Source organism: Rhizomucor pusillus (genome assembly GCF_041956525.1).
Source record: "Rhizomucor pusillus strain CBS 183.67 unplaced genomic scaffold VTP01scaffold_19, whole genome shotgun sequence".
In the NCBI taxonomy this organism is placed as follows: domain Eukaryota; kingdom Fungi; phylum Mucoromycota; class Mucoromycetes; order Mucorales; family Lichtheimiaceae; genus Rhizomucor; species Rhizomucor pusillus.
Genome location: NW_027192161.1, coordinates 200,574 through 227,839, shown reverse-complemented (window position 1 = coordinate 227,839; position 27,266 = coordinate 200,574). Strand labels below are relative to the sequence as shown.

Here is a 27,266-nt window from a genome sequence, read left to right as displayed (position 1 = left end):
TATACAATTGATGAATAAACTAATATTTCTTGGTAATGACTTTTTCTGCTTCGTTGTATGTATAGTTGTGTTTCTGGAAAAGCAATGAGTTTAAGAAAGGCTCCACATCCTGGACATGCATCAATTTGGCCTGAACATTCGAAATCAAGTTTGTCAGCCACGCATAGCAACGATGTGAATATGCATTACTTACTCTGTTTTCGAATTCTTCAAGAGTGACTTCAACCTGCTCAGGCAACACCTTGTGTCGCAGATGATGCAGACGACGCTTCTCACGGCAAATGCTATCTACAGCTGACAAGAGTAATTCGTCTCGATCTTGCATACTTGTGATGTATCGTCGGAATCGCTGCATGGCAACGTCAGTCAAAAGTTCTTAATGTATAGATCAACCGTTCATTTACCTTTCGCAATATTCTCATCATGCTGAACTTTTGAGCACTGATAAAGCTGTCCAATGTCACCTTGATAGCCATATCCACATCCTCTGAACGTACGTATTCGCGAAGATGCATCTTGGCATGCGCTTCTGCCAAGCGGACCATGGATTCCAAGTGACGAACGGTGATGGGCAGACTGTTGCTGATAATGGATTCTCGACGAAGTTCAGAGTATAATTGAGAAAGCTTGGCTTCATCAATTTGTTGCAGCTTGGGGTGTATATTCTCGCGAGCGTACATGATATATTTGCGCAAGATGTCTTGTGGAATGATATCTGGATCATCTTCTGTAGGCTGTGCCATGTCGTCTGCTTGATCGTACTGTGGATGACTTCGGATGTGACTGCTGATTACATTGGTGGCAAGCAAGTGATCTTGTTCTGGTTCAACGGTATCTTTTACAACGCATAAAACATCGAAACGAGACAAAATAGGTTCAGTCAGTTCAACGTTTTGACTGAATGGAATGGCAGAGTTGTATCGGCCACGAATAGGGTTGGCTGCTGCAATGACGGAGCAACGTGCTTGCAAGGTGGTAACAATACCAGCTTTTGATATAGAGATCGATTGTTGTTCCATGGCTTCGTGAATAGATGTTCTAATGGTTGCTTAATTCCGGATCTCCATTTATGATAATCTGGCGATAGTTACCTGTCTGCATCGTTCATCTTGTCAAATTCGTCAATCAAACAGACACCTCTGTCTGCCAGGACAAGTGCACCGCCTTCCAGAGTCCATTCTCGTGTAATGGGATCTTTGTGTACGGATGCAGTGAGACCGACTGCACTCGCACCTTGGCCAGTTGTGAATACGGCTCTGTGAGCAGTCTTTTCTACGTATTTGAGGAATTGTGACTTGGCGGTACCGGGATCACCCAGCATGAGGATATTAACATCGCCACGGATCTGATGTTTGTTTTGAATATTCTTTGGCACACCGCCGAAAAGTGCCAATGCAATAGCTCGTTTGATATCTTCATGTCCATAAATGGATGGTGCAATGCTTTTCATGATCTATGCATTTTGGTTATTATCAATATAAAGTAGTAATACATTACTTTGTCTCCAACGCTTACCCTACGACCAATGCGTTTGTCTTTGCTCATAGCAATGACAGTCTTCTTATCATCATCTGTCAATCGATAGGCTGCAAAGATATCCTCCTTTTTGTTGATGTAGTTTGCTTCAATAATGGTGGCGAATACCGGGAAGCCATTCTTTGTGCTCAAAGATGCATCAAAGTTGTTTCTGTAGACACCGACAACTTCCTGTCATATCCTCGTTAGCTTATCAGCAGGAAAACTTTAACTCTGACGGAAGTATACTTGCAATTTCTTCGCCAGGTTTAGCCTGGTCAATCAAATCCCACAAGCAAATGACTTCTCTGTGTCGCGGAAGACGGCCTGGTGGTACAGTACCAGGACTTTCTTGGATTGTCAACTTTTGGTAGTTACGGTACACGGTCTAGAAATTGATGTATGGTTAGATTATCAAGCTTAAATAATCATTGCAACCTTTTACTTTACCTGTTCCATATTAACATGGAAAGGACCTTTACTTTGACAGCTAGGGCATGTACGGATCTTAATTTCGTTGTGGATATCTTGATAAAATGGACCGAGCAATTCATTGCATTTGCCACAGTTGAACTTGACCCACTTTAGCTGTGGGAAAACACCTGTTCGCCGAGTAACGACACCGGTAACGCAGACAAGACAATTCAATTGGTTCTGTCGCAGGTCGCGAAGAGAGTTGATATCGGGAAGATCAGTGATACGGACGTGGATTTCGCGGTGAATGCGCTCGTACTCTGGAAACTGGAGCAAGGTGACTTCCAACGCAACTTCGTCAAACACCTTCAATACAGCAATGGGCGCATTAGCCAAGAAATAGGCAAGGATGGCCTTGCTCACGGCCAAATGTCCATAGTTGACTTCAAAAGATTCGCGGTTGCCTGTGAAGAATGTTAAGTGATCTTTCTTCCCTTGCAAAGGAGTTCTATTACTTACGTTCACCCATATCCCTGATACGTTCACCGTAAACAGAAGTACCGTGTTCATCGACATATGTCTGCAAGAATTCCTTGAATTCACGTTTGATTGCTCTGCGTGGAGCCTCCTGGGTAACCCAGTGTGCGATTGATCCGTTTTTGACATTGCTCAAATCTTCAAGCGTCATTTCAGGCTGCATCGTACGTCAGCGAATACATGCATGCTGCTGTAAATGTAACTTGGAAACTCACCACCGCCTCCTCCACGTCATCAACATCATCCATATCATAGTTGCGTCTACGTCGAGCTCTAGCAGTAAAAATAGGACGTGCCTCGTCGTCGTCAACGTCGTCCTGGAAAGCACCAGCCATGCCCTGACGACGACGGATCTCAGCGTCACGGCGCGCGAGCTGTGCGTCTATTTGCTTGCGTGTTGCGATATCCATAGCTTCGTATTCCGCATCGTCGACACCCTCAGCTTCGTAGCGATCGAGCTCGGGGTTAGTGGCGTAATCCCTATCGGTGGTGGTGCGTTTTGTTAACTATCGATTGCTTTGTAAAGAGCGCAGCAAATTCAACAAACTTTTCGAGCACGCCAGGGGCGAACAGATCTTCGCCTTCGTCTTCAGAGTTAACGACATCGTCATCGCCGTATTGATCATCAACAATCTCCTCTGCGTCGTTTCTATACTCTGCTTCTGAAACGAAAGGTGCTGGCGAAGAGGGCGGAATCTCGGAAGGAGGGAAGGGCGCAGGTGAATCGACAGGAATGTCGCTGGGGGTATCTGGGATGCTATCTCTTCTTCTCTTGCGATCAGACTAGAAAGAATATGAATGGTAAGCAGGAGACAAGATCGCAGTGGGCGACGTCGTTTTGGCATGTAATGTACCATTGCTCAACAGGGTTGACAAAGTACAGAGGGAGAGCTAAGAACGAAAATTCGCGCCACACGACTGAAAAATTTGAGGGGCTACATTTTGGATTTCAGAGTTGGTTAAGTCAGTCCTTGGTTGATCTTTTAGGAGAGCGTCGTCGACGCCTATTTCTAGTACATACAGGGCCACTATTACTACTATCACTACTTCCTAATGGCCGGATATGCCGGCTGAGAGCATCCTGGCGAGCAAATGACTTGAAGCATACAGGACAGGTAAATGCTTTGACTCCAGTGTGCAGGAGTGTATGTCGATTTTGGTCGTGCTGGCGAGCAAAACGTTTCGGGCAGAGAGGGCAAGCAAAGGGTCGTTCGGCAGTGTGTGTTCGTTTGTGGGACTTTAGATTGTATGGTCGGGTGAACATTTTATTACATCCTTCGACGTCACAGGTGTAGTTGGCAGTTCGAGTCGTTGAACCAGAACGGGGTTTTGTCTGCTTTTTGATCCGATCATCTTGCAGTTGAAGATTGAGCATATTAGCCGCGTACGGGACTTGCTTCCGTGATCGTTTCTGTGGAATAATGCGAATATCTGAATCTGAAGATGTTGATAGAGGAGGCGATGGTAAGAAAGACCAGTCATTGCTGTTGTAGGCGCAATCTGTTTCAGAAAAGTATGGAGGAGTAACAAGTGGAGAAGATGTCGGGGAGGGATAGAACATTTGCGGTTGTGGTGGTGGCAGTTGTTGCTGCTGTTGCGGTTGCTGTTGTGTGAAATCAGATATCTCTTTAAGAAGCTCCTCCACGGATGCTTCATTCAAAGCTTTGACAAATCCTTCCATTATCGAAAGAATTCTGAAGAAAAGAGGAGTAAAGAGAGAAGATATCCCGAATGGGGATTATATACTCCCACATGAGCTCTTTATTTTTTGCTCCTCTTCGTCGCGCGACCCGATCCGGCCAAAGTCTCTAGTTACACAAGTTGTCATAGCAACCTACCTTGTTTCGTAGTCAGGATGTACGAGGAATAATGCCCCGCTTTTAGTAGCCCGGGCATTCGGCTTTTGTAGAAATGAACTAATCAAGCCATTACACTCATGCTTTCCGACTCGGATAAATCTTGAAGCAGTAATCTGATAGAGGTGGGTATCCAACAATGGGCCTCCTCCTTCCCAATCATTTCCATGTGTGTGACAATGAAATTTTAGCTAAAAGGGAAAGTGGCGCGAACGAAATGCTTAAATAGTAATTGAACTGTTGTGCTACTTCACCTGACTGCAACAGTCATCCACGATAAGGATGTTTGTAACAGCGGCGTCGTCAAACTAGCAAGTGGTGACATCGTTTTTTTCTTTTTTACCTTTCTAGCCCATTGCACAAGAGAATTCGCTTATTAGAATACGGGGTTTGAGTCTTGATCTGCGCGAGTGTCACCTCAATCCGTCACGGTTACTGCTGCGCGCAGACAAACAGCACCACAGTCTAGACAAGGGATCTTCCACGGGTATTATTTCCCCACAAATCGGATACGTGCTAGATTTTCACACTCGTCTTCATACTGCCCCTGTCTCTCCTTGCGTGGTACCTTTTCTTTTTTTCTTTTTTCTTTACATGCAAACAAAATCTTTGATAATTCTTCCCATGCTTCCGAAAGTTGCTATTTGGAAAAGCGACGGATACCGTGACAATTTACTAAAATTACGACAAGCAGCAGCAAGTCTTTCGCATGTCGCGAAACTTTGATCTGCTGCTGGGTTTCGAGGGAGGCTCTGCAATTTTTTTTCTTATTTTCTGGATCGACATTCCCTCGTTGTAATTTTCTGTCCTTCTGCTCACGTGCAACAGAACTCGGCTGAGATTGACAGCAGCTGTGCTACTACCTCCCTTCTTCTTTGAGTGCAGCTTACGTTCGCCGCCATATCATCACGAGGGGCGCAGCCACAGATGTGGCTAGAGATCATAGATGGACCAGAAAATTCCATGCTGCCGTTGCATATCAAATAATTAGGATCTTATTCACGACTCTCTGTATGTCCGAATAACCGATCAGACAGGGGACAATCAATAGTATGGTATGAAGGGAAGAATATATAAGGTGCCTGTATTGTAAAGGTAGGGAAAATATCACATCTAGACTGAAGCGACAATCTCGTCCGCTTTTTGTAAAGCCTGTGATTCCAAATAATTAATACCACTCATTCTCGCTATTCCTATTATGATATTCTTTTTTAAGTTACCTCGATCATCTTTTTACATTCTTTTCGACGTTGCTGGGTGAATTCGGATTCTTGCAAAAGGTCGTCCAATACATCCGCCTTGTACAGTTCCGTAAGCAGCTCTCTTTGTAGGCCTTCTTTAGCATGTGAAACGAGATTCAGCATGATGGCCTTGGGCACCATGTCGATCATCGTCCGTTTAACAATGTTGAAGTAGGATTGTATCAAAAGTTCTGGGAAGAAAACGTCAATATTTACAAGCCTTCCATGATCTCATATCTGCACTTACTGATAACTTCAGTCTCCATGTATTCGCGCTCAGAAAGGGCACCAGTGGCTTTAAGGGATGCGGGCGGCTACATTTTTTGTTTACTAATGTAATAAAAGCTGCAGATAGGCCATATGATCAACTTACTGCTTCCATAAGACCAGCCGTCTTCTTGGTCTTTTTAGGTCCGGAGAAAAAGCTTCCAAAGAAAGAGCCACTGTTGTCACCATCCAATTGAGGGGATGAACCACCAGTCTGCAGTGATGCAAGCTGCTGGTGCGATCGTGTGCTCTTTGCCGAATCTGTAGCACCGTGCCCTTGCTGCTGGTTTTGCTGCTTACTTGAAAGCTGTTCATTAACCATAGCGATTGCCTGATGTCCGTTCAAGAAATCAGGATGAGCTGTGTTAATATAACAAGCTTCCATGCTAGAAGCAAAGTCAGTTACCACAGATTCCCTCTACAGCGGCACTGTATTACTTACGCAACCAGGTCCGTGACAAGCTTTTGAGAGGGAATCATTGCCTTCTTGAAGAAGGCTAAAACGACTTGGTAGAACTTTTCCTTCAAAGCCGGGAATCGTTTAAAGAACTGAAACGACTGGTTAATAACCATATTTTATAAAATATAAGCTGTAACAGATGCTTACCTGTTTGTTCAGCAGCTGACCAAGAATGCGCACAAGCTCGTCGTATACCATGTTGATACATTTGATGCTAGGTTCTTCTAATCGTTTGATTTGTTGCTTAATAATTACTTCGAATGCAGTTGTTGCCACAAAAAGGGCTGGAGATGAACCCTGAAATGCATATTAGCAATGACATTTATGCATATGTTCCAAAATTTGCTTACAGAAGAGTTGTATAAGATCGTTCGGATGTCGACGTCTTTGATTTGATCCAAGGGATCGATGGATTTGACGCCATTTGCGTACAATTCGTGGAAAACGAAGCTGATACGTGCACCACCAGAAAGCTCGAAGCTGGATAGGTCGTTCGAGTTACCATCGATGATAGTGCGGAATTCGGTGCAAAACTCAGTGATGATGTTGAGGACCAGATTAGCTTGATGCGAAGAGCTATCGCCCAACGGATCTCCTAACTGAGCGAGCTCCATTTGGTATTTGGTGAGGGCGGATTGGATCTTGCCCTTGATTTCGGGCAGAGTGTTTCGAATGTGGTGCATCAAGATCTAGCATTTCTATGTTAGGATTCACAGTAAAGGCATTTGTTTCAATGAATGATTTACCATATTAAGTTTTCGTGCCAAGAAGGGGGTACCGCAGTACTGAGCTTTGCTTCGGTACGAAGGATGGTTTTCGAAAAATTCTTTCTCGGCACTCAATGCTTTGGATATCGATTTCTTTGATTCGATATCCCTCTGACCGCGATTAACTACAGGCACGTAGCCTATGATACAGGATTTGGTAACTGAGCATGCGTTCGATAAGTCTCATCACTCACCTAAACGTAGTGGAATGACCCTTCCTGCCAGAATATCAATGACATCTGTGCCCTGATCCATAAGATCGATCTTGGTCAAGACACCGATCGTGCGCAGACCCTCTGGATCGACTTCACGTGCCAGCTTCAAGCCATCCGAGTTGGCAAGATCGCTGTTTGCGGCAGTGACAGCCAGGATAATTGCGTTGGGTTTCGTGATATACTTGAGGATCATTTCTCGAATCTGCTTTTCAATGTCTTTTGGTTGGTCACCAACAGGGACCTAGGAGACAAGTTAGTATCATGTATAAATTAACCAATTAATTAGTCCTCTTGCCTTTGTCAGACCGGGAAGATCGATCAATGTCAAGGTCAAGACATTAGGTGAAAAGATCCGGAGGTTGATCGGCTGAGGCGAAATACCTAGCAAATAGACCCAATGTGAGCTTCAGGCTATACTTTGTATTTGTCCGTCCGTGCACTGCTTACCCAGATTTTTGCCCGTCTTCAACTCTGTATCTTTGATAATCTCCTCTCGGATCTTGTCAAAGTTGTAGAACTTTTGACCAGGAAGGTGGAGGAATTCGCCCCATTCATCAGGATTTTCGTCCGAGTCACTGTTAGTAGTACCGTTCGTTTGCGAAGTAGCAGGTCGATTGATAAGTTGGAGAACCTAGCAGGATTGTCTCGTGTAAATATTTTCGAGAATCTTCGTAAATGGTCACGTATACTCACAAGAGGTCGTCGAGTGACAATGCCAGTACCGCGAGGAAGGAAATCTCGGCCAACAATGTTCTCCAAAACAGAGCTTTTACCACTCGACTGGGAGCCGATAACAGTAATCTGCGGCAAGTCGACTGGATTGTGCACTCCAACGGTCAAGAATGCATCCTGAAGCTTGTTAACTGAATAGCAACAACGGAGCCAGATTACGCGTGAGTCAGGAACTGCGTGTACCTGGAAGCTTTCTCGCAGCACAGTGGTGCCAAGCAGGCAGGTGCATACCTGTTTTGATGAGATGTGCGTCCATTGCAGGTGGTGCACAAAGCTGCCAAGCAGATCGCGATAAAGGAAAAGAAGAAGAATATACGAGGACAAGACAGCTGAGCTCAATGCAAGAAGCGGCCTTGGCGGAGCCAATGTTGGCAACCACTGGCACCAACTTTACCCATATCAACTCAGAGCACACAGCATGTTGACACAGAGTTCCTGTCGAATTACTGGTTGTTTTCGGCTTCGTTCAGTCTATCTATTGATCCACTTTTGCCTCGAATATAATCAAATATGCTATCTTCAGAACCATAACAAACATGAATTGACAACAGTTGTTGCAACAATACTTGTACAACGGCGTACTGAAGAAAGTTCATCGGAGGTGACAGGTGCAACATGCCAGGGGTGTGGAATATCTAATACTTTCCAGGCACATTTAGGCGTCATAATTGTCAACATCGAGGCTAGCGATCAAGTGGTCTAAGCAATCCAAACAGGTAAATGAGAGCATACATGATCATCTTTAGCTCATGAGAGTATACAATATAAGCGCGAAAACGAAGCAGCTCAAGACGAGGAAAACAATGTGTACTGTGTATACAAGATGTGATTACTATACCAATTTACTGAGCATCTTCCAATGCTAAGGGTTGCTCTAAAGTGTATCTTTGCATACGCTTCCACCATTCGTAAAATCCCTTGGCGTCGGCCAGGATACGCTTTTCAAGTTCGCTTTCACCTTTCAGCTTGCGTAAAAGATGAAGGAACGCAGTTAGCACAGCATCCGACTGACCCACTAGAGAGCGGGACGATGTTGTTAGCCATCGATATTTTTAGTAGGTTTCGGTATGGCTGAATGCATACCTTTGGTTCCAGTGATGTATGGGTGCTTTTCGAGAACCTTCTTGACAGGCAACAAACCTTTACCAATATTGTTCCATGCATCCTCCGGATCGCCAGCCAGTTGCTCCAAAGTGCAATGGAAGTATTTTTCTCGAGTCTCCCGAAAGTACTTCTTTTCGTCAGGAGTCATAGATCGTATGTCTGGAACAGAACAATCCCTGCAAAGTGCATGACAATAGCATCGAAGGATCATGTATAAAAGAGTTCGTGGATGCCAACATTGGTTTCGCCGTGGAACAGGCTAGGTTTATCAGGATACTGTCTATCGAGATAGAGCGCTATCTCCCACGAATCTTGGACTACCGCACCGGTGTTCGGATCAACAATTACTGGGACGGTAGGTCGCTCATTATTTTTGCTAAAAGTGATACCAGATCAAGCGCACGTTAGTCTATAAACACTGAATTGTGAAGATCTTCCTGAAACTCAAAACATTACAGGATCTTTGGAAGTTCTGTCTGGATAGTGAAGAACGTCAACCACTCCACTTGATATGGAATTTCCTGCAAGAGCAGCAGGGCTTTTAGCAGAAATGATGGAATGAATTAAGAAGGCTTCAATTCGGTTAGTGTTATACCTTGATGTTCAGAGAAATACGGGCTTTGCAAGTATTAGGTGAGATCAAGTCTTGCTTGTCTCCTAAGGTCATATCATACAGAATTATGGGTTTCATGGTGATGGATCTGAGAGGTTATTACTTTCGAAAAGAGCAATATTTATATGCGTTGCATGCGTGCGGATTCGCAGTTGGGAAAAACTTTCTCTTAGCTGCGGCGGCATGTGTAACTTTTGAACCCCTGGGCGCAGTAGCAGCACAGCGATCCTAGGGACACCATGTGACATGAGCAAAGGTAGCATCACCGGTACAATGGTAACCTTTCTTCTTTGCATTTTATTAGGCCTTGCACATCAAAACTGTATTGTAAAAGGAAAGGGTATTAGGTTATGAGGATGAGCGCTGTAAATTTGCCCTTGCTAGTTCCGCGGTCGAGAGTTGGAGCGATTTGCTGCTCCATCTTGTTCATCAGGAATATCCGTGATCAAGACCTGATCCTGGCTTTCATTATCATCTATCAACAGCCGTCGACCATCATTGTTCCATCCAGTTGACCAAATGAAGCCATCTTCGTCAAATTCAGCTAAAATAGCCATTCCTTCACCGCCAAACATGCTTAGCAAGACTGGTAACAGAACTAAGCCATGCAAAGCTCCAAGGACGACGATGCATAAATCTACGTGCATATATTTTTAGCATACAGTCTGATGTGTGCGATCAATTTCCATACTTACACATTCTAAAGTAGTAAACCTCAAAGATCTTTGATCTAGTGAAAGCGAGCACGACAATGCCGGCGAATTTCGTCAATGTGATTCCACAAAAGACCTATCAAAATTGATAGCTTCATTGAGAAACTTGTTGTAATCCCTAGATGCCGGCACGAAAACTTACCGAACTTCCAACATCTACCATACTCTTTCCAGATCTTTCTTCGCGGCTGCCACTTGCAACCATAAATGCACGTGCAATGTGGCAACAAAACTCGACACTGATACCAATGCATGTTACGAGATTCACCAAACTGACTGCGTTGAGACTGACATTCCATACGGTCATGATGCCCATAACGTCTACCAATATCATGATGACGACTCCCATAACAATTATACCGGTTCTCAAGCTTCCTAGGAGGGTACTTGTAACGATGAAGATCGACAGGATAGCCAGGCCTAGCAGCTCATATGCCATGCTGACGATGTAAGAGTACTGCTCGAAAAAGATGTAAAATAGCGAGTACGGATAGATATCAAGGTCTAGCGACTCGCCAAGATCTTTCGCGATGCGGTGAGCTGAAGCGTAAGCAGCGATAAAATCTTGTTGAGTGCGTAGAGGAATGTGGAAGGTACGGAAATGCGACGTTTCGATCGTGACCCTCGTGTCGTTTGCAACAATTGCGTCCCCGTAAGCTGCCTTGCCTCCCAGAGGACAGCTATCATCCGGAGACATATTGATCCAGAGATCGAAAAACTTGAAAAATTCCTTGCCCTCAGGAAGGTTTTCCATACTAACAGACCAGTCTGGTACGCAGTCCTCGCAATCGTCGTCCCAATCGAATTCGTCGCAAAGCTCCAGCTCGTTCCGTCTATAGAGACTTTCTAGTGGACCGAATGCACTTGAAAATGATGGTCGCTTTTTGAGGCGGCAGCATCCAACGCTCGGGTTCAGCCAGTATAGGTAATCATCCAGCCAGTTGCTCGTGGGCTCTCCAATGTAAGACACTTCAGGCCGTTTTCGCTCCTGCTCCAATACATTGGCTAGGGACATTTCATTGCATGCTGAGAACCGTCCACAAACTTTCTTCTGCGAGTCCCGATCAGTCAGGTTAGCATTCCGTATGACAAAGTATACTGGTGGCCCGATGTTGAGATATTTATCGAGATCGTTGAAGTATGAGACGAGATAGGAGTCGGAAGGAAGAGCAATTCTCTGATCCAATCCAAGCGGCAACTCTGGTACCATCGCCAACCCGAGCATAAAGAAGCCGAGGAAAACCAGACAAATTACGTAGCGCATCTTGCGGTTGAGGAAAGCTGGAACATAGTATATTCTGCAAAGCGATTCTAAGAAGCCTTCCTTCTCCGAGACTTCTGGAGCCCGAATTCGAACGCAAGGCACACAATCAATGCGTCCAGACTAATATCATTGCATGTTGGTATATCACTATATGCATTTTATCTAATCCACCTTACCTCTGTACGATGAGCATCAAGAGTCATGAACGACACAAAACAAGTGACTTGCAGTATAAAGTCCACAAAAATGGCAATGGACGCAACGGTCGCAAAGCTGCTAACTGCAGGCATCGTAACCAGGGTGCCTAGTCCAAACGCAATGGTTTCGCTAAGACTACTTAGCAGTATACTGGGACCCATTTTTCCGAGAGTTTTGGCCACGCGTTCCTCTATGGATTCGTCAGGATCGAATTCTTGGCGCCTAGAATACTCGTGAGAGAGTATAAAAATGTTGTCTACACCGACTGCCAAGACAAGGAATGGTATCACTTCGGCGATAATAAGAGTGATCTTCTTGCCCGTCATTGAAAACAAGCCGACAGCCGAGGACACAGAGAAGATGACGATCAATATTCCACTGATACCCAAGCCAAACTTGGAGTCAATGACCATACGGCGAGGATTCAAAGATTGGAATCGTCCGAGGGCAATGGACGCGTAGACGAACATGACCAGATAGCTTATTGCTACGGTCAATGCGTCTGTGTTAGATGACTTGTTCAGCTCCGTTTCAAGAGAGCTCTACAGTCTCTTTGTAAGTAATTTGCTCCTATCAGCAGATAATCCAGAGAAACTCACCTCTGTAGAGTAGCTAATGCGTACTCCTTCCCATTCAGGACGCTCGTTTACAGTTGATAATATCTTGTGAAGCAGCGACTTCTCCCACTCTTCTGCCTTGAGAATTTCCGACTCATCCAGCGAGTTTTTCAGCACAAAGGTGACGACAAATGCTCTTGCAGACAGATAATCATTGTCTTTGTATCCTCCCAAAATCATTTGTGGTTTTAGAGGCTGTTGGAATTCTGGCAGGCACGTAACAGGCTCTTCTGTGCAACCGAGGAGATACGATTTCCATGTTTCAGGGTCGAAGTTGTCAATATCGCTCTCCCAATACCCAGTGACTGATTGTACTATGCAGGCATCGCCATTCGGGTGGAAACATACATCTTGCAGCCGGTATTCATGCGTATCGGTCTTCATGGATCGTATCTCGTCCTCGAGCTTAAATAAGCTTTGCAGTCGTTCCATTGATGCAATCGGTTCTGACTGCTCGCTGACGAGGAAGAGCTGCGTTGTACGATAAAACGGCGAGAAATTCGCGTCAAAGTGGTTCTTCTCAGCTAACGCACGCGAAGATGGTGATACCCAAAGATTGATTGGATCTCTTTCAATGGAGAATCGATACCAGCCTGACGAACAGAGCGTTACGAAGAGCAGTCCTAAAATAATGACAGACCACGGATGGCGAGCACAAATGAGTCCCTGGCGATAGAACCAACTCTGTATCTTGGAATTTAACCAATATCGGCGTGGGGTGTGGTCAGGATCTAGCAAATGGTCGTCGAGAGCTTCGTCCTGATCGTCCGTGAGCGCAACACGTTCATACAGTCCGCGTGATTCCTCTGGTTCGATATCCAGTTCAGTATACTTTTGGACCCAATGGATAAGATGCCGACTGCGCAGTAACACCAAACCAAGAACAAATACGAGCACCAAGCCATACGTCATGATCATTGCAAAAGTCCAGCACTTGAGCTTGCCGACGTAGCAGTCAGGTTCTTGCTCGCGAGTTGGTGGCAACGTTGGACACACAGCCTCGCAATCGACGCAGGAGCATCGATACGCAGGATCAGAATCATTGCATGATTTCCCGACAGCGTTGTAACGTTCCAATGCATCACCTAGCTCGAGTGGCGGGAAGTCGATTTGAAAAGGACTACCGAGTCCTGGTCGTTCTTTACCCATATAAGTGAGCATATCATGCCAGTTATCTGCTCCGCCGCCGATGAAATCCATAGCATATCCGTTGCTGGATCCAAACTTGATATCTTTGCAGCTGTCGTAGAATTGCGACCCAAATTTGTCACCGACCCAAAAATCTGTCGAGTCAACAACCATTGTACCGCTGCTATTATACAAGCTGGTAACGTTGACAAACGCAGACTGATTGGGTGAACAGGTGAACGAGCACCAGAACTGCATAAAGTTCGCCCAGCATGCAGGACACGACGCGATAATCGGTTCTGCTTTTTGCACTTGATCGACAAGTTGTGTAAGTTGTTCTTCCTCGCAACAGACAGGTCCAGAAGCATATTCAGGACCACAGGTGTCGACTAGCAGCTTTCGAAAGGAAGCAGTCTCAGGTTCCACGGCCGGTTCGTTGTACGGACAGTTGAGGGGAATAAATCCGCGCGAGCCACATTGACCACGCATTGCGCAATAGCCCTCTTTGTGAATCTTTGTAATTGGGTCTGACAGAGCTTGCGATGCACATAGCACCAGTGTGTAAAGTAACAGACGATATATGTTGGGAGGCATGAACGTCAGGTAGAAAGGCGCTGCTGCAACGCCTCTTCTCCGTCATCCGATTAATGCAACGACGTTCCAAATCTGGAAATGCAGTAAAGCGGAAGAATGATCACACCTTGCTTGGTTGTTACATTGGAGGTTTAATCTCTACCTCTCATATGATATTAAAGCTTTTCTTTAACGCATACCACTGTATATTGCGGACATGTAGTCCAAGTACCAAGAGAGGAGCAATTGAACGCTCGCTGTGACGTGAGAATCAATAATTATCATCAGTGGCAACAGTAGATCTAATCTCATGCACTCCACACAAGTTAAATAATACCGTGGTTCTGGAAGAGAAAGACACGTTTTGAAAAAAAATGGATGTTTGTCAGTTTAAAATATTTTATTCACAACATTGATGTACCGCTATCTGCGAACCCATCGGTGCAGCTCTAAAATGTTTTTGCTGAAGCTGTGCTACATAGCGTTTGGCAAGAGCTGCGAGATTGGACGCTGTCGCTACATCGATAAGCCATAGGTATCTATCCAGAGGATGTGCCATAGCAGAAAACTTGGACTGATCCTGTTACTGTTTTCATGTACATCGATCGACCATGTTCCCCTAGGCTGCAGCATGCCGATACAGGCCAATTATAGCTACGATACAAACGCAGCACTGATCTCCAAGAATGAATGTGACGTATGTAGATATTCAATACTAACTGTAAATAGCCACATGGGAAAGGGATTACACGTTAAATTTGTTCCCAGTGCTGCTATGCAAATTGGTAGTCATGTCGTATGCGTACCTGCATGATTTGATCAGAGCGTCCTCCTGTGAAGCACAAAGGCGCCAAAACCAAAATGACGTACAGTCTGCTCCTTAGAAGTGAGCGCACGTCTTCTCCTGAATGGAACGTCGTGTATACAGGTACGAAGGCGCTCATCGCTGTATTCTCCAGCAGACGGTAGAAAGATGATACAAGTTGATACTTTTTGAAATATACGCGAACAAATCATTTATGTAAATTGAAATAAAGGGTATCAAATGTTTCTAAGTTGTACATGAAAAGAAAGAGGAAAAGAGGTAGATATGCAAAAGATAGTGTAGTGATATTATAATGAGGATGGAGCTGCGGATGATGTAGACTGTAATAAAGTGGGCACGGTGTCTTTTTCTTCAGGAGATTGTTGCTCAACTACTGAAGATTGCTGTGCAGTTCTTGACGCCAGCAGTTGCTGCGGGGGTTGGATGGCGGCCAACTGCTGCAAGACAGCTAATGCGCGCTCACCCATGGATCTCAATTGTTCAAGCTGCAGACACGCATGAATGTGCACGAGGTCCTGTCCGATCCCCTGCAGGATTTGGCTATCCTGGCGATAGCGTAGCCGAGCATTGTTAGCGACGTTCTCGTAGAATTGATAGCCTACGCGGCAAAGATGCATACACAGTTGCATTACGGAGACGGTTGTGAACGGTGCATTCTGGAATTGAGCTGACCCGCACTCAGTAAAAGTAGACAAAGCTGGCTCGACTTGCTGGTTCGCAACTTCCAAATCGTTATATCTTGCAAGATCAGCTGACCTATTGACTGGTCCCTGCTGGCTTTGCAGCGTCACGAAATTCCTTTTGGACTTGCTCAGAGTGCGACGCTTTTTAATAAGTCCAAATAACAGTGGCTGAAACGGCCATCGAGGCTTTAAAAGGTCGGTCCATTGCCATGGTGCTGGCGTGAAGCTCGGAAATGGTAGGTCGATGATAGGGATTGACGTGTTTGCATTGTCCGTTGGGTAGCTTATAAAGCGAGGAGGAGGTACTGAGTTACTTGTTGCCTGGTGAGCTTCGAGCCTGTACATGGCCCTGCTATCAATCACTTGTTGCTGCTCTTCATGGTCGCCGTCGTCTCCGCTGCTCTCGCTGTCGATTCGAGGAACAATCTCATTATCGCTTAGACTTCCGTCTGTTTTTGCCGCAAACAGCTGCTCTTGCACCCGTTCCAACCTACGAGCTAAACCCGTTGCTCGTGCTAACCGCGCCTGCGCCTCGATTTGTGATAAATTGTGGTGAGCATTCTGCATGAATAATGCGGCAAAGCGCTGGCAAATCTGGGTAACGGCGTCTATTTGACGACTATGGTTAAACTTGCTGCATTCAAACACGATCTGTCGTGAATGAAGGGATTTGAGGCCGAGTCCTAACTGAGCATAGTTCTGACGATCAACCGTAACGACGTACATTCCATCCAGAACTTCTCCTGATGCAAGCACAGATGTCACGATGCTCTCGACAGGATCAAGTTTCTTCCAGGCTTTCCGAAGAGAAGTGACATCCTCGACGAGTTGAGCGACTGCGACGTTTTCTTTGACTTTATCGTCGTAAATTTGGGTTGCCTTATTCCAGTCGCTTAGCAACTGCTGCGTTGCTGAATCAGTTAAGGGGCGAATATGCCGTTGCCGACAAGCTGCACCCAAGAGTTCCTCGAACTCGTATACGGTGTCGTAAAATGTTTGTCGTAAGCGATCGCTGTTAGGTCCACCGACGAGGCCGACTATGGGAGCAAACCGCTGTGCCTGCTGCACCGTTTGCCTTATTCGTTGCAGCTGTGGCGTGGTGGCGATGTGATGATCCACACAGAATTTTTGCTGAGCAGCCGAACAGAGAATATCGAGTATACCATTTAGTTCCTGGCACAGTTCGTCTACCGTTTCCATCTGGTAAGCGATCTCTCTTTTGACTGACTCCGAGAAACTAAACTAGATGCCCTGCACACAGATGGGGATGCTGTCGGATGATATAGCAACACTGGAGTATCGGAGGGTACTTTGGTGACAAGTAAGGTGAAGGACCGTGTTGGTTTTCGAGATACTGGAAGGAGAAAGGAGAAGAGAAGGGGGGATTTGTGCGAAACGTCTGAAAAGAAAACGGGCTTTTTTGTATCTACAAAAAGAATCTTGTCTACTGCACAATGCCCCAAAAAGGGTTGCTGGAACCTTTGAACTACCTTTTCAATCAGGAAATACAACTTAAAACAAACATCAACATAAATAAGGCAAGTTGTTTGGCCTGTTTACAATATACTTTATATTTGAGCCTTTTGTTGAAATAGACAAAAAAGAAGGCTTGTCGAATGGCGCAATCTCCTACGCGCCCAAATGTTGTATGTGGCGTTCTGCAGCCTTGTCTCGATTGCCTCAGAACAATGGTTCATGTTACACAAAAGTTAGCAAGCACATGCAGCTATTGAAGCTGTGCATCTACATCCTTTCCAATCAGCCAATCGCCGACAGTTAAAAGTTACCATGCAAACTGAAGGAAATGATATAGTTATCCGCATGAAATAAGACTTTATAGAGGAAAATTAACGCGTTGATATGGCTCACAGCAAAATATCACCTTGTTGGAACTGTTTCATCTAGCGCAGACTTCACCTGCGGTCATACTCGTACAACAGATAGACTAAGCAATATAAAGCGGTATCCCCGTAGCAGCCTGGAGGAACCCAAGAAGAATGGCCACCATGTACCTGTTTTGCTCTACGAGGAGCATAAAAAAGATGTTTAAACGTATATTGAAGTGAAGAGACCTTTGGGAGAATGACAATGAATATAGCAGCAACATAGGCTTCGGCCTATGACCTCAGACAAGTACAACCATCATTTACGCGTCGTTGCAGCATGCCTTCCAGCAACGACACCGAAAAGTTGCGGTATGCAGACACTTATGCAAGTTTTCAGAGCCGCATTGCTTACGACGAGACATTGTTATAAATGGCATAAAAATTCACATTGCAACTTTTGATTGACACTTATAAGTCAACGTTGCGTTCTGCATAGGAGATAATGTGAGCAAAATTCTTGATTATAGTGCTCGAAAGTAGAACAACGAAAATGAAAACCAAGTCTGGATCCCCGCGCTTTTGGCGGCAATTCCCCCGTCTTTCTTCGACTCTGCCATGGCGCCATTGCCACCCAAAGATTCTGGAGCATACCCAGAAGATCTCGAACTCACGCAAGTATATAGCTACCCTCTGTACTCTGCGACGTTTTCTAACTAGTCAAATAAAGTCTGTTGCAAATTGTGCATCGCCATGGTACGATATTTCTCGTGCTGCCAGCTCGCGTGCAGCAGAGAGAGAACTGAATGGATATTTTAGGCGAGCGAACACCCGTCCGCAAAAGACTGGAGAAGCTTTTCCCAGCTGTATGGAATATGTGCGATGCCAACGCCCAAATGGTTGCAACCATCGTAACGCAGCAGCAAACAATGGACTTTGTACCGCTGCAGCGACTCGTCGATGGAGAAGAGGCTCCAAACAAGAAACAAGTGACTTTTGAGCCAGGCGCTTGGTAATATTAATGTCTGCTTCTTTATTTGATGATATATTTACAGAATATTTACATTGAATAGCTACTATGGCCAGCTTACTACCTTGGGTCGCAAAAGTCTAGCTGCGCTAGGTGCACGCCTACGTGAAATTTATGTTGATAGGTCAGTGCTCTCATGCTTATGTAAACATCATCCTAAAAATTGATCAAACCCCCTAGATTGAAATTTTTGCCTGAAATCTTTGATGACAAGACTGTTTACATCCGTAGCACCGATTATACGTGCGTAAGAAGCTAAATGATACACGTCAACGCAGTACTGATTTATACATGACTTTCAGACGTACCATGGAGTCCGTTCAGCAACTCATTGCTGGTGGATTGTATCCGCAAGGCAAACGTGGAGACGACTTTACCCTCAAAATTAGAACCAGGTAAGGTCTGCTCTCTACGCCAAAATTCGACATTCACACACTGAAGGCATCAACTGAAGAGATCATCGAGTGGAAAATCTATTCCCCAATCCAAACTGCTATCGTTTGCGCCAGTTAGCAAAGGAATCCCGCCAGGAAGTTGCAGAACTTTGCAAGGATAAATTTGCATCATTGAGCGAACGCTTGAAGAATTACGTAGACAGTGTTTCCTTGGACAGTCATCCGTCCGCTAACGGCATTTTAGGCAAGTACAATTAATTTAATAGCTGCGATGAATTGGATTCAATTAATCATACTGCTTTCACTCCTTTTAGACACTTTGGTAGCCGCTGAAGCACATGGTTTCAAACTGCCTGCCGATATCGATGATCAGGTGCTCCGAGATCTGGAAGATACCGTCGTGCTGGAATGGTTCCACGGAGCCATGACAAACCACGAACAGCGACGACTAACAATGGGGAGTCTTGCGGGCGATATCCGAAACAGGATGGTAGAGCGCGCTGACGGTACTGACTCCAAGACTGGCGGTAACGAACGAAAACTGTATATCTACTCAGGCCACGATACGTAAGAAAATTGGAATCAATGAGAGTGCGTGAGAATTCTGTCCTAAAATATCATTGATAGAACGGTTGCACCAATGTTGATTATCTTGGGAGCTTACGACAAGAGGTTAGCAGGATTTGCGTATTGTAGAACTCCTGGAAATTGGTACTTACGGCAGCGTGCTTCGTAGATGGCCGCCGTTTGGAAGCGCAATCATCTTTGAGCTGTTTAAGCAAAAGAAGAACGAGAACAAGTCATTTTGGGCGAGTCTCTTTGGAAGTGAAAAGACCGAACACTATGTACGAGTGCGATATAATGACAAGATTCTGGAGCTGCCAGGATGTGCCGCCCAGGGTGATCACCACGTCAACGGAGACAAGACTTTGTGTACCTTGGAAGCATTTAAGAAGATTGTTAAAGACGTTGTACCAGATAATTGGGCCGAAGAATGCCGTGCCAAATAAATTAGCTTTGTATACATGTTCGCTAAGACTAACCCACAATCGAGGTTAATTTTGCATAATTCTGGTAGTCATTCCTCAGTTTATTCATATAGAAACTCAAGAATAATTGATAGTAGTGTTTGGTAGATGTGATCTTTGCGTGTGTGTATGCGGAAAATCCGAAGTTGCACAAGATGCGCAAACCGATTTCCTCGTGAAAATGAAACGGGGCGGAGCAACATTGAAAGTGTGTGCACATGGATGTGGAGGAGCCGCCTGCAAGCTTCTCGTTCCCTTTCCCCGCTTTTTGCTTTTGTCTTCCCGCCCTCTGTTGGTGTCTCAATGAACTTTACACAGCAGCATCACCGGGATGCAGCGGCTGCGTCGTCATCGACCGTAAACCCTGTGCCTTCGTACTCTGCTACCGACTGGTCGTTTTCCAACCTTGAGAACTCTTCCAGTTACACCCGCGATGCGCCACTGCAGGAACCTGTACCTTTCGAAGGTAAATGACTGCTTGTCATTGCTGCTCATTGGCACGCCGTAGCAAACTAATTGCTCGAAAGATTTCCAGTTTAGCTTTGGTTTAGACCCAAACTTTGCGATACCTGTCCCGCTTGACGTACCGCCGATGCCTGTACCTGACAATACACTGTTTGATCCGTCTATCCTACAAAATCTTGATATCCCGGCCAACTCGGTACCAACAACGGGCAGCGCTCTCTTGAATGAAGATGATCAAAAAGCTTTTTCCCAATTTCTGGATACTCTGATTACGGACCAGGATATGTCTCTTGATCAACTTCCTACTCAGTTTTCAAGCTTATACGAGAGTCAGCCGCCGCCGCCCATGCAGACTGCATATAACGTGGATGAAGATGATGAAGAGCGACGGCGAAACTCGATTTTGCGCTCGCTCGATGAGCAAAAACGTATGCATCAGAGATTCAACAATACGTACACCGGCGATCTTCGCTACTCACAGCCGCCCAAAACACCTTACCCACCTTCACAATACCCTTCTTCCGATCAATGGATCTCGTCCTCATCCGCAAATACTCCAATCCCGTCATCTACGTACAATTCCGGTGTAATTTATTTGCAGAAAAGCGATGCTGTCACGCCGGCATACTTGAATCATCATGGCACCACCACTAGCAACAGCGACAGCAGTAACCACAAGAAACGGCCATATGACCGCGAAGATATTTCTCAACCGCGACCACCAGCGCGGAAAAGCCAGAAGGTCGAAAAAGCAACGACGATGCGTCGCAAACCTCACCGAGAATTATTGACAGAAGAAGAGAAACGAGCAAACCACATTGCATCAGAGCAGAAACGACGAAGCACCATTCGATCTGGTTTCAAAGAATTGACGGATATCATACCGACGCTCAAAAATATCAACAATAGCAAAAGCACAGTCCTTTTCAAAGCTGTTGAATTTATCAAGTATCTGGAAAAGCGTAACAAAACATTGCGGGAGAAAGTCAAATCGTTGGAGGTACGGGTCCAAGTGGAAGGCAGAATTCGCAGTATGCAGCGATTGGACGTGGACCGAATCACGAGGAATGGCGGTGGCAGCAGCAGCGGCAGCAGCGGCGGTAGCAGCAACAGCAACAGCATCGATGCCGGAGAGAATGCAGCGCCGTCCAAAGACTCTGGCAACGCCGACAAGAGTATGGCAGCTGCACTGATGATGCATCGCGCCAACGAAGAAGCAATGCAGCGTATCAGAGAGGAATTACAATTGAAGAGCGAATTCTATGCACAGCAGCCTGCGACACCCACACCGCGAGCTGCCCGAGGGTTCCGACCGTTACATGAAGAAAGCGATGCACGGGCAGGCGGCTACGGTCCACTACCAATGTACAGTAGCAAGAGCAGAAGCAGCAGTCCGAGTCGTCAAAGTTACCAGCACGATAGTAAACGCCAAGGTACCAAAAAACCATCATCATCATCAGTGGATGTGGAAGTGGGGGGAGGAGAAGAACCGCTCAAGGCAACGATATCTGCATAAACAAAAAATAGGAATTTTTTTACGTAAATTTCAATTGTGTCTAAAATATGCCCACATTCACTTCCTGTTTTCCATTTCTTTCTTGTCCATGTTTCTGCTCTATTTTCTGTACTCCTTTATATTTCTCAACAACATTGTGGCAGCAAAGCTTTCGGAGCACGGTCTTGAATTATGCAGAAAGAGCTCTCACATTGGTGTCGGATACGAAATGTGTAAAGATTACGGCGTTGCTGGTAGCAACTTGGCGTGTGTGTGTCAGGAGAACCTGCCTGTCTGCTTTTCAAGTGACTGGAAGGATCCGGAGCAAGTCGAAGTATGCGACCGAGAAACGTACCAAGCATGCACAACCGTCTGTGGATCATCTGTGATCGCTGTAAAGTGCGATGGTAGACACATTGATAGCTGCATAGCTTTCAGACGCTCACGTCGCAGAGGAACTCCTGTGTAAATTTGCGCCTGTATTTGAAAAAGAATATTGTTTGCTAAATGATTTATGTATTTCCTTGCCTTGTATTTTCTTTCCATGATTTACACAATTTGTTGCTATTATCAATACACGAGAATATATCCGTCTGCACTTTCAAAATGAAACTAAAATGGAAATATTGCATTCGTAAACTACATATGATCTAGTATTTTTATCGTAAGCGTATAAACTGGTCATCGGCCTGAGATCGTGTTTGGAAAATGGCTGCCTTGGCTTCTTATTCCAATTTGTATATACAGTCATTTTTCCAAGAACAGTAACTACAGCAATTCCGGTTTAGAAAGTAAAGAATCAACAATCTTTCCACGAGTAATTTCTTTCCATTGATATAAACATAAATACTTTATGCTATGTATGACTCCATATACTTGTAATAATGATAAACAGCAGCCTCGAGCAACAAATGCATGCTTCCAGAAATGGCAATTTTTAAGATTTTCACTGCAATGTATTGTACAGTTTTAATTGATAATTTACATTTAATGCTTGTCCATGACTGCAGCGGCTACGGATCCAAGAGTCTGACGAATGTATTCACGTTCCACATCGTGACCTGGGAACCATGCATAAGTATATCCGAGCTACAAGAAATTTGAAACAATCTTCATTGCGTATACTTACTATCTTCGACCTCGCCCCATCGATCGATTTGGGAGTTCATTTCTACATGTGCGGCCTGCGCAGCTTGTTCTACGGTCACTGCACCCTTGACGAGCGCCAATCCGATCAAAAAACTCTTTGAACTCATAACGGCTTTTTCAAGCGCTGCAAGCTGCATGGGATCCATTTCCTGCACGATCGATCGAAGCTTATCTCTAGTCTCCTTGGGTTGGCGCACAGCAAAGATGCCGTTGGTTGTGTTAATTTGGACATTGTAGGTCTTACTCGCCCAGTCAATTAACGGCTTCCAATGCGCATCCTGAAGTTTCGTCAAGGTCTCCGGGTAATCTTCGTGGTAGCACGTAGCATCGGTATCGAAATATGTCATGAGCTTGTCGATCACTTGCTCCCGCACACTGGCATCCTCTGCTGTTTTCAGGTCTAAGGCATCGTATGCTCTTGCAATAATTGAAGTCTGCATATTTGTATAAGATCTTGGTCCTTTTTATACATCAGGTACAGCGGCTTCTATTGCTTACCAAAGGCAGCGAGTGCGCTTTCAATGTTTCTGTTTGTTGTTCCCACTCTGCTGCAGTCAAGTATGCCAGGGGTCGCTGCGATGCAGGGAAGCGAACAATGTGGCGACCACCGGGTGTTCTCAAGTTGCGCTTGTCGAGCATAACAGTGCAACCGTCTACCGTGACTCTCAGTAAAAACTCTACAGCATAGCGATGGTATATATGCATACCCTGATCTTCCTTGACCCACGCTTGCTTCCAGAATCGTTTCATTGTCCTTTCAGCACCTACGATCCAACGTGAGTGACTGAAGATCTGTCAGTGTGTGAACAACATACGTTTGGCAGCAGCTTCGGCCTTTGCGTCATCAAGTGCTTCGTTGCGTATGGCAACCGAGGTACTGAAGGTACGGGAAGTCCGTGGAAACAGGAATCGAGCTAGTGATCTCGTTGTCATTATTATGTTGACAGGTGCACCTGGTGGAGGACGAACAAATTTCGGATACAAGTCCGGTAGCGTAGCACTCACTCAGCCCTACCAAATCAAATGTCTGTCTCCACAGTCGACTGGTTTCTGACTAAAAACCCAATTCAAAGAATATATAAAGCTAAACCGCCAATACACTAAGATATGAATAGTAATAATATATCCGCAATATTGCTGATTGATTGACATAATATTTAATACTTGTATGCTCGAGCGTCTGCCAGATACTCGATGACTTGATTTTGATACTGGAACATCGCTTTCTGGGAGCGAACGCAGCTATTGCATTGCATGAAAGAAGATGGGATGAGTGCGCGCAGAACCAGTCAGGGCGCAACCCTTGGGAATTTCAAATGCATGAACTGGCGCCTCTGAGAGGAAAACTCGGTTGCTAGGGGTGATTTCCGTCATTTTTGTAACTTGGATACAGCCACTGCACCATGTCGAAAGCTACATTTATTAAAAGTCATTGCCTCAACGACTTCTGCATTGCACATTACTATCATACATTCGGACTTGAGGACAGAGCTACAGCAGAGAGCGAATTACGCGATCTCATTCAAAAACTCTGCACAAACAAAAAGAAAGCAGTCAGAAAGTGGGCGAAGCGTATCCATGACAGCGGTTACCTGGTAATTATCTGAAAGCGGAGGAATTATCCATTTCACTTATACGATCCCATAGATTTTTACGGCTGCTTCTGCGGAAATCTATTGGAATAGCATCGCCAACCAAAAGGCAGCCTTATCCGTACAGTCTGGTGTGATTATCCATTTCACTTATACGATCCCATAGATTCCTACGGCTCCTTCTGCGGAAATCTATTGGAATAGCATCGCCAACCAAAAGGCAGCCTTATCCGTACAGTCTGGTGTGCTGTTGACCATGCCTGCCGTAATTGCCAATACAGGTAAGCAACTTAACTACTGCTATGTTATGATGGCTCTCTAAAAGCATGGTTATCAGGCGATGGTAAAAAGAAAAGAGTTTCAGAAGGCGTTGAGAGCGAGGTCCCCAAACGCCAGAAAAAGGATAACGACGCCAGGTCCGGAAATGAAGAATGTGGCGTTGGAGGCGAAGAGGATATCTGGGCAGAATGGACCAGATACATGGCCGATGGTCAAGCTGATGGAAGCTTCCACAAACATAGGTTGTTATGCACAGAATTTGCTTTACCAGAATTAGTTGTTCATTTTTCCAGTAGTCCTGAGCAACATGGCGTGATTTGGTGCGGTAGAAAAATCAAGCAAAGACCGCAAAGCCCAAAATTGCCACCATACAAAACATTCGACACGAACGCCATTGAGTTCCAGCCACAAGACGAGGACACGATTCTTAAAGCGGTACGTCCCTATCTAATGTTACTTCCCGTATTACTTCGTGGAGGTATATAAATTGCTTTTCCAGCCAAGTTTGAAAAGTATGCGCTCAGCACTGGCTAAAATGAACCCAGAAGATAATCCCGAACTAGAAATGTTCAAGGATATATCTGAGCATATGTAGGTAATTACAATCCTGGGCTGTTCATGAGACTAATCCATAGTATAGTGTAAAATTCATATATAGCAATGTTGTGGACCTCTTACATTCAGAGGTCACATACAACTACTACTGCATATGGCCATGCCTTCAGAAATGTGCAGAGCTAGTGTCAGAAACTGCAAATATCTGCACGATGTTCTCCCCCGGCGAGGAAGTGCTAGAAGCCATGCAGCGAAAGAATTGCAAGAAATATGCCAAGTATTTGGCGGACGGCGTAATTAGATTACCCGATATTGGGAACCTCGAAGTTGTCTTGCTGGAAACTTCGCAGGCTTACTCTATGGCAACCGAAACAAAAAAAAGTTTCGATCTGCACAAAGCAACGTTTGGACTGCTTGCCATGCTGCGTGCAATTGCCGTCTTGTTCCCAAAAGGAACCTTCAATACTTTTCGGCAATTGAGACTCTTCTTCGTACATCCCGCGCGTAAGATTCGTTACAGCATACTAATAATTATTGCCTGAATTCAACTTAACTCTACTTCCTTCTGCTTAGAAACTTCCGTCCGCCTGTGGAGTATCAGCTGTCCGTCCAAAGACACATTCGTGATGGTGTGTGAAGAAAGAGTAGCTGTTCCGGTGGATTTCAGGTACAAGGAGAAGCAGCTTAAACAGTTCGTAAGCCTTTGGATCCACCTTTCCGTAAGTAATAATATTTCTTTTCACGAAATCTTACTCACCATACCTTCAGCGCGGACTACTAGACACCTGCAGCATTTTGCAGAGGTTACGAAGCGAGCAAAGTGCGGGTGCAAGTGAGATCAAGCTGACGGATATCGTCAAGCCAAGAATTACGAAAATAAGTGAGCATGCGCATGCTGGCGCACTGAAAGATGATGGCGCCGAAAGCCAAGACTCATCTCCCGATGCATCGCCAGAGCATCCTTAGAATTTATAATTCATAAACATATAATATCAGTTTACATTTCACAGTAAGAGTCTCAAACTCGAGAAAATTACGAGAGCAGCAATGCCTCGCAGTTCTTGAAAATTGGTGGGTCCTCAAATCATTATATGCTCCCTTTGCCATCTGTATTGACTGAGATTTCCGATTAAAAATTGTTGCTTCTGCTATTATTTCTAAGACTGAGCACCTTCTTGGTCATATACGATCCATGTTATGTGATTAACTGCTGTATATATTCTTGAGCGCTGTATACTCGGCGATTGAGGCAGATAGACCTAGTATGTAACGACGCTATTTCATACATGCAGCGTTATGAAGATTGTAAAGGCTAACGCGTAATGTTTCTGTGGAAAAAGACAGAGTCTGGTGGATGGTGGTTGAATTTGGGTTCGCGGTGTCTGGGGAAGTTCCAGACTATATAAGATTTCAATCCCACGCAACTCGCTTTGCTTATGCTGTTTCTCACCGTTGAAAGCTCAGGAAGTAAGTTTATATTTGCTTTTAGCTAAAGGGATCGCTTGCATACTTACCCTATGAAATCTACGACTATACTTCAGTCTGCTGAACATTGGTTCCTCATTGTAGGCAAAATTTCCCCGATCACTGCATATGCATCTTACGCTTGTTTGGTTATCATTCCCAGTTGCATCTATGATGTCTACCACGAACTGTATGGTCATCAGCAAGGTCCAGGCTTCTTCAAGGTGGTGGTGTCTGTCCTGTCTCTTCCCTTGAGGAACTGTATGGT

At 45.1% G+C, this 27,266-nt stretch overlaps 13 protein-coding genes across 13 annotated transcripts in view; 5 read left to right on the top strand and 8 right to left on the bottom strand.

Annotated features, from left to right (window-relative positions):
• Positions 1-19: 19 nt before the first annotated feature.
• VTP01DRAFT_3957 (uncharacterized protein) lies at positions 20-3,323 on the bottom strand (the record flags this gene model as incomplete). The annotated part of the gene is made up of 11 exons (XM_069382585.1): positions 20-130; positions 194-349; positions 405-1,038; positions 1,092-1,453; positions 1,516-1,707; positions 1,769-1,903; positions 1,966-2,393; positions 2,449-2,623; positions 2,682-2,946; positions 3,014-3,249; positions 3,321-3,323. The coding sequence occupies 11 exons, from the start codon at positions 3,321-3,323 to the stop codon at positions 20-22; spliced, it is 2,697 nt and encodes an 898-aa protein (XP_069235891.1).
• Positions 3,324-3,430: 107 nt separating this feature from the next.
• Positions 3,431-4,147, bottom strand: VTP01DRAFT_3956 (uncharacterized protein; the record flags this gene model as incomplete). The annotated part of the gene is made up of 1 exon (XM_069382584.1): positions 3,431-4,147. One exon carries the CDS (start codon positions 4,145-4,147, stop codon positions 3,431-3,433), a length of 717 nt encoding a protein of 238 aa, XP_069235890.1.
• Positions 4,148-5,435: 1,288 nt separating this feature from the next.
• VTP01DRAFT_3955 (uncharacterized protein) lies at positions 5,436-8,260 on the bottom strand (the record flags this gene model as incomplete). Its single annotated transcript, XM_069382583.1, has 13 exons — positions 5,436-5,474; positions 5,543-5,754; positions 5,811-5,877; positions 5,937-6,216; positions 6,273-6,379; positions 6,438-6,587; positions 6,641-6,979; positions 7,037-7,197; positions 7,252-7,513; positions 7,568-7,653; positions 7,720-7,903; positions 7,966-8,135; positions 8,236-8,260. 13 exons carry the CDS (start codon positions 8,258-8,260, stop codon positions 5,436-5,438), a joined length of 2,082 nt encoding a protein of 693 aa, XP_069235889.1.
• A 586-nt stretch (positions 8,261-8,846) lies between these two features.
• Positions 8,847-9,799, bottom strand: VTP01DRAFT_3954 (uncharacterized protein; the record flags this gene model as incomplete). Its single annotated transcript, XM_069382582.1, has 5 exons — positions 8,847-9,019; positions 9,088-9,267; positions 9,342-9,484; positions 9,565-9,629; positions 9,704-9,799. 5 exons carry the CDS (start codon positions 9,797-9,799, stop codon positions 8,847-8,849), a joined length of 657 nt encoding a protein of 218 aa, XP_069235888.1.
• Positions 9,800-10,101: 302 nt separating this feature from the next.
• On the bottom strand, positions 10,102-14,130 carry VTP01DRAFT_3953 (uncharacterized protein; the record flags this gene model as incomplete). The annotated part of the gene is made up of 5 exons (XM_069382581.1): positions 10,102-10,358; positions 10,417-10,510; positions 10,577-11,818; positions 11,875-12,438; positions 12,496-14,130. 5 exons carry the CDS (start codon positions 14,128-14,130, stop codon positions 10,102-10,104), a joined length of 3,792 nt encoding a protein of 1,263 aa, XP_069235887.1.
• Positions 14,131-14,614: 484 nt separating this feature from the next.
• VTP01DRAFT_3952 (uncharacterized protein) lies at positions 14,615-15,158 on the bottom strand (the record flags this gene model as incomplete). Its single annotated transcript, XM_069382580.1, has 2 exons — positions 14,615-14,794; positions 15,021-15,158. 2 exons carry the CDS (start codon positions 15,156-15,158, stop codon positions 14,615-14,617), a joined length of 318 nt encoding a protein of 105 aa, XP_069235886.1.
• A 169-nt stretch (positions 15,159-15,327) lies between these two features.
• On the bottom strand, positions 15,328-16,923 carry VTP01DRAFT_3951 (uncharacterized protein; the record flags this gene model as incomplete). The annotated part of the gene is made up of 1 exon (XM_069382579.1): positions 15,328-16,923. One exon carries the CDS (start codon positions 16,921-16,923, stop codon positions 15,328-15,330), a length of 1,596 nt encoding a protein of 531 aa, XP_069235885.1.
• Positions 16,924-18,164: 1,241 nt separating this feature from the next.
• On the top strand, positions 18,165-19,981 carry VTP01DRAFT_3950 (uncharacterized protein; the record flags this gene model as incomplete). The annotated part of the gene is made up of 10 exons (XM_069382578.1): positions 18,165-18,220; positions 18,277-18,302; positions 18,366-18,558; positions 18,620-18,700; positions 18,757-18,819; positions 18,879-18,971; positions 19,031-19,215; positions 19,286-19,538; positions 19,599-19,643; positions 19,708-19,981. The coding sequence occupies 10 exons, from the start codon at positions 18,165-18,167 to the stop codon at positions 19,979-19,981; spliced, it is 1,269 nt and encodes a 422-aa protein (XP_069235884.1).
• Positions 19,982-20,302: 321 nt separating this feature from the next.
• VTP01DRAFT_3949 (uncharacterized protein) lies at positions 20,303-21,980 on the top strand (the record flags this gene model as incomplete). The annotated part of the gene is made up of 2 exons (XM_069382576.1): positions 20,303-20,465; positions 20,527-21,980. 2 exons carry the CDS (start codon positions 20,303-20,305, stop codon positions 21,978-21,980), a joined length of 1,617 nt encoding a protein of 538 aa, XP_069235883.1.
• Positions 21,981-22,068: 88 nt separating this feature from the next.
• VTP01DRAFT_3948 (uncharacterized protein) lies at positions 22,069-22,428 on the top strand (the record flags this gene model as incomplete). Its single annotated transcript, XM_069382575.1, has 1 exon — positions 22,069-22,428. The coding sequence occupies one exon, from the start codon at positions 22,069-22,071 to the stop codon at positions 22,426-22,428; it is 360 nt and encodes a 119-aa protein (XP_069235882.1).
• Positions 22,429-22,946: 518 nt separating this feature from the next.
• VTP01DRAFT_3947 (uncharacterized protein) lies at positions 22,947-24,041 on the bottom strand (the record flags this gene model as incomplete). Its single annotated transcript, XM_069382574.1, has 5 exons — positions 22,947-23,020; positions 23,089-23,542; positions 23,607-23,761; positions 23,816-23,872; positions 23,924-24,041. 5 exons carry the CDS (start codon positions 24,039-24,041, stop codon positions 22,947-22,949), a joined length of 858 nt encoding a protein of 285 aa, XP_069235881.1.
• Positions 24,042-24,511: 470 nt separating this feature from the next.
• VTP01DRAFT_3946 (uncharacterized protein) lies at positions 24,512-26,500 on the top strand (the record flags this gene model as incomplete). The annotated part of the gene is made up of 9 exons (XM_069382573.1): positions 24,512-24,703; positions 24,756-24,809; positions 24,867-24,981; positions 25,038-25,221; positions 25,276-25,414; positions 25,479-25,570; positions 25,620-26,038; positions 26,108-26,253; positions 26,303-26,500. 9 exons carry the CDS (start codon positions 24,512-24,514, stop codon positions 26,498-26,500), a joined length of 1,539 nt encoding a protein of 512 aa, XP_069235880.1.
• Positions 26,501-27,051: 551 nt separating this feature from the next.
• Positions 27,052-27,266, top strand: part of VTP01DRAFT_3945 (uncharacterized protein) — a gene marked incomplete at both ends in the record, with an annotated part of 3,014 nt that continues 2,799 nt past the window's right edge. The window contains one exon of the mRNA XM_069382572.1: positions 27,052-27,234. Coding sequence (XP_069235879.1) covers positions 27,052-27,234 — 183 coding nt within the window. The remainder of the gene's footprint in view (positions 27,235-27,266) is intronic.